This window comes from Epinephelus moara, chromosome 23 (genome assembly GCF_006386435.1).
Source record: "Epinephelus moara isolate mb chromosome 23, YSFRI_EMoa_1.0, whole genome shotgun sequence".
NCBI lineage: Eukaryota > Metazoa > Chordata > Actinopteri > Perciformes > Serranidae > Epinephelus > Epinephelus moara.
Window position 1 is genome coordinate 683,452 of NC_065528.1, and position 4,862 is coordinate 688,313.

Sequence of the window (4,862 nt, forward strand, 5' to 3'; positions counted from 1 at the left end):
ACCACAAAGTATGACTTTCTTGACCTTAAAATTTATGTTTTAAATTCATTAACAACATATTTGGATTTCATGTCACAACTCAAACGGGAACAAAAGATAATATTGCTCTCCCCATTCACTGCCATTCATATTTTTTCCAATCTAAGGTCCCATGAGCTCTACCGGAAGGGGCGTGACTTCGGCATTCTATATGACAGACACTTTAAGTAATGAGTGGATCTTCAAGTCTTTATATGTATTAATTTCTGCCGGGTTATGTGAACTGCATATTTTATAATCCTCACTTGGTGAAAAAAAAAAGGGGTTGCGTAGCGTCCGGCCAGTGCAACGCTAAACCCCCGAGCTTGCCTGAGAAGGACTAAATGCACAGACTTGCAATTTTTAAATATCCCATGGAGAGAGACTCTCACTGCAGCCTGTTTTATTTTGAGCTATTTTGTTCTGAAAATGTCAGTGTGCAGTCTCGTTCTGTGGACGAGAAACGGGGTGCAGACTTTCCTCTGTGTCACCGATAGAGAGGAAATACAGTGACTCCCACATTCAAAGGTACAGTTTGCAGTGGAAACGCTAGGGTCTAGGTACCATGTCTGAAGGGTTACTTTTGGTTCCAGAGGTACCATACCGAAAATGTTTGGTGGAAACGGGGCTATAGTCTGTAACGTTCCTGGTGCCAGCAGTGTGGGGTTGGAGGGACTCACAAGGGGGGCACAGGTCCGACAACACCTGTCTTCCACTGAAGTCAAAGTCAATGCCATGTCACCTTCACACCACCTGTACCCATGATGTAACACGCAGCCTCAGTAACTGACCTAAGTCACACTTGGTGTAGAGATCCATCCATCCATCCATCCATCTATCTATCTTCTAACCGCTTCATCCTCTTGAGGGTCGCGGGGGGGCTGGAGCCTATCCCAGCTGACATTGGGCGAGAGGCGGGGTATACCCTGGACAGGTCGCCAGACTATCGCAGGGCTGACACATAGAGACAGACAACCATTCACGCTCACATTCACACCTACGGACAATTTAGAGTTATCAATTAACCTAATCCCCAATCTGCATGTCTTTGGACTGTGGGAGGAAGCCTGAGTGCCCGGAGAGAACCCACGCTGACATGGGGAGAACATGCAAACTCCGCACAGAAGGGCTCCCACACCCAGGATCGAACCGGGAACCCTCTTGCTGTGAGGCGACAGTGCTAACCACCACACCACCGTGCTCCTTGGTGTAGAGATCACGTCAACCAAATATTTTCCGTCATTTAATTATTTTTTTTAACAAGGAGGGAAAAGCGATCCTTTTGATAGATTACAACACTAAGGGCCAATCTACAGTAACTTTAGATATTCACACACCTGTCCAGTTGGTGGCGTGTGCGCATTAATTAGCTATTATCCAGTCTTGTCTTCGATCTCATGTGAATGACCTCGTTGTCTATGTGGCTTCAGCCATTGCATTGGTAGGCTATATGGCTACGTACCATGTCCGGAGTTTCTTTGCATAGCTGGTGTCTCTGTTCATCTTTTCTCTCCATGCCCTCAGGGGTGTAGTGCTGCCGAAGATCATCGACACTTAGTAACTTTTTTTCCTCCAAGTGAGGAAAGAGAATATTCACAGTTTACATGATTTGATTGAACTTCATATTCATTTTATACAAAACACTTCAAGATCCAGTAATCACCGAGGCATATGTCTTCGATCAAATGAGAACAAATGGAATGGTCAAAGTTGTCGTATTCACTTTAAGCTGTGTTGATTGATTCATGATGTCAACTAATGCATCAAGTAAAATGCAAAAAAAAAAAAAAAAAATCCACCTTAAAAGTTGCTGTTGGCTGCCGGTGGTGGCCTTTGTGCAGCACAGTGAATTAAATTAATTTATCACTCATTTTTACTCATTCTAAGGCTGTGTATATAACTGTAGTTTCGCTGGACTGTGACACAGCTGGAGACTCTAGGAAGTTGGGCGAAATGTGAACGGTGAGTGATTTAGTAAGAGCCCCCACCTCCACCCCGTGTCAAGGCAGGTATACTTTCAGACTTTTATTTACTTTTAATATTGCTATGGGCCCTACCCCAGGGAGGTCAGGACTGGCTCTTCTTCATCACGGGATACTTTGTTGTCACATTTTTTTCCCCCAACTTCAGCTATCTCTTTTTTTCCAGCATTAGCATTTGCATCACTGAGTCAAGTATTTTAAATATGTTATCCTGAGTCTGGTGTGACTCATGCACAATACACATACACATAATTTGACCTGTTTTTTTGTGCTCTCAATGTGCTGACACGGGGAATTCATAAAGAAACATCATGCACCCAAGCTACAGTTGAAGCACAGAAATTCTGTTTAGCTCGCAGTTGATCATTAGCCAGGTCACATTATTTTAATGCATTAAAGAATTTGTCTTATTGAAGTATTTATTTGTTTGTTTGTTTGCAGTGAGCTGAATGTAGCATCAGTGGATCCAAACCTCTCTTTGGCTGTGTCCAAGAATGCTGCCAAGACTGTCCAACTTTTTTGTGTCAAGTCTGAACAGCTGGTGTGTACAGTATTGTGTGTGTGAATGTTGGTCAGGCTAAAATTCTGAATTAAAAAGGTTTTCAGTTTCTTCTCTGTATCTTCTTAACCCACCATATGTCCATAACTAAAGTGTGTTTAAATGGACAGATATATCAACGTTATAACAAAAATGTGATTTATTGCACTTGGTTGTATCTTTCCACATACTATGCACTGCCTCACTGTGTGGTCTGTGTTTGCAGTTGTGCACTCAGGGTGATGCCAGTCAGGTGATAGGTCCATTAACAGAGGGCCAGCGGAGGAACGTTGCTGTAGTCAACTCCCTCTACCATCTGCAGCAGGCAGTCACCAAGGTAGGAAGCAACAATAAATACTCTCTGTATACTAACAAATACACCTGCAAATTTATAATGTATGTTGAGAATACAGCTGTCACAGATCAGACCTAAAGAGAATTGTTACTATAACACTGCGATAGTGTGGTCATGTGGTCACCAGAACAGAAGAATACTTTCTCATGAGACAGGTGCATAGGATAGGGGTGAGTAGATTTAAAAAAAAAAAAAAAAAAAAACTCCTGCACACTGTCGTTACTTGCAAAAAAGCATTTATTCGCAGTGTTAAATTGCTGGTGACAGTGAGAAAGTTTGCTTCAGAGAAACTGCCATTACTGTTCTTCAAACTGTGGCCTGGGTTTTACTTCATCAGCTACAAAGCAGTCCCTAATTGGCTGCTTACGTTGTCAACTACAGTGCAGATCCCTGATAGGCCCAGATTGGCTTTTAATTTCTGGATATGAGGTGGGGCTGCACAGAGTCCAGACTGATTCCGAGAGCAAAACAGAATGTTTAGCTCACATCATCAGGATACCAGAAAAGGTAGACGCACAAATCAAGAAAAAATTACCACATCAACAAAATCTGCAAAATGGGGCAGGCAGAACTCTGCCTCTTAAACACTCCGGCTGTGATCTGAGACCATGCAGAGGATGGACCAAAACTGGGTCACAGTCGTGTTGTGGAGAGCTGCATCCAGTGGAATTGTACCTTCTGGCTCCCCTGCAGTCAATATGGCGGTGAGGACAATGAAAATGGTGATTTATTCATCTTGTATCATGGCTAGTTTTTGTGGCTCCAATTCAAAATAACATCAGACTTTTCTATGGATGTCAGACAAAAACCAAAATGTGTCCTACATGAGACAGTAAAACTTGTTTAGTTTAGCCAAATTCTGGAGAACTTGGCTCCTTCTGGCCAGTGAAGAGGAGTGAAGAGTCAGCAGTCAATGACGGTATGAAAGTCAATAAAACAGGGCCCGTATTCACAAAGAATCCTAAGACTAAAAGTAGCTCCTCGAATTCCTCGAATTCTAAGATTTTTCTTAGAATTTTCCCTTGGTAAGATAAAAGTTATTCACAAAGCATCTTAGGCCTTAAGAGAGCTCCTAAGGTGAAAAACTGTTAAGAGGAGGGAGGAGGACTTTTAAGAAGCCTAAGAGTGTCTTAAACAGAGAAGATGGTGAAAAGACAGAGAGGAAGGAGAGATATTCTCCGTATATTGAACGACAGTGATTTAATAAGACGCTACCGGCTTGATCGTGCAGGGATAATGTTTGTGGTTGACCTCATCAGGGATGAGCTGCAATCTCCGCTCTCGCTTTGGATTGCAGCACGTACCAGTGCTTCTCACACTCATCTCTTGTGCGTAATAGGAGAGGGAACGACGCATTGATTTGTCGGGCAATGCGCTCCCAAGTCTGCCTCTTCCCTTGTGACGTGATCCCGGGATCGAAATTTCCCTCTTAAAACTCCTTTGTTCTCCTCCACGAGCTGTGCCAACAGCAGGCACTGCTCTGTTCTCCTCCACGAGCTGTGCCAACAGCAGGCACTGCTCTTCTGGGGTTTTTTTTCGTTTGTTGTTTTGGTCATTCTGCCAAATCAAACCGCTTTTTACAAGGAGGCCAGCAATCACAGTAATTGCTGACAGCTGAGTCTGCGTCCACCATTAATATCAAATAGATTAAGTAGTAAAATTATCAGCATGGCGAATAAACATAACAATAAGCAAATCAATATAATAATCGGCATGTGAATGAGGTACGTTCAAACATTTTGAAGCTGTGTAACAATTATTTTAATTTTGCTGAGTTTCATCATCATGACATAAAATTATTTTCACGATTACACATTTCTTAATACAGTCTAAGTTCTATGATTGGTTGATTTCACTGTCCATTCATTACTAGGAGCGCATTTGTTTTTGTTTTGTGTTTTTCTTTTTTCCTTTTTGTAACAACCAATCACAGCTTTTAGAAGACTGCGTCATACCTAGCAACGGGGTC

General features: G+C 42.5%; 1 protein-coding gene across 2 annotated transcripts in view; it reads left to right on the plus strand.

The window, feature by feature from the left end:
- Nucleotides 1-4,862, plus strand: part of cog5 (component of oligomeric golgi complex 5) — a 182,464-nt gene that overhangs the window by 155,316 nt on the left and 22,286 nt on the right. For both annotated transcript variants that reach the window (XM_050036060.1, XM_050036061.1), the window contains 2 exons: nt 2,442-2,541; nt 2,765-2,875. In XM_050036060.1, the coding sequence (XP_049892017.1) occupies nt 2,442-2,541; nt 2,765-2,875 (211 nt within the window). The remainder of the gene's footprint in view (nt 1-2,441; nt 2,542-2,764; nt 2,876-4,862) is intronic.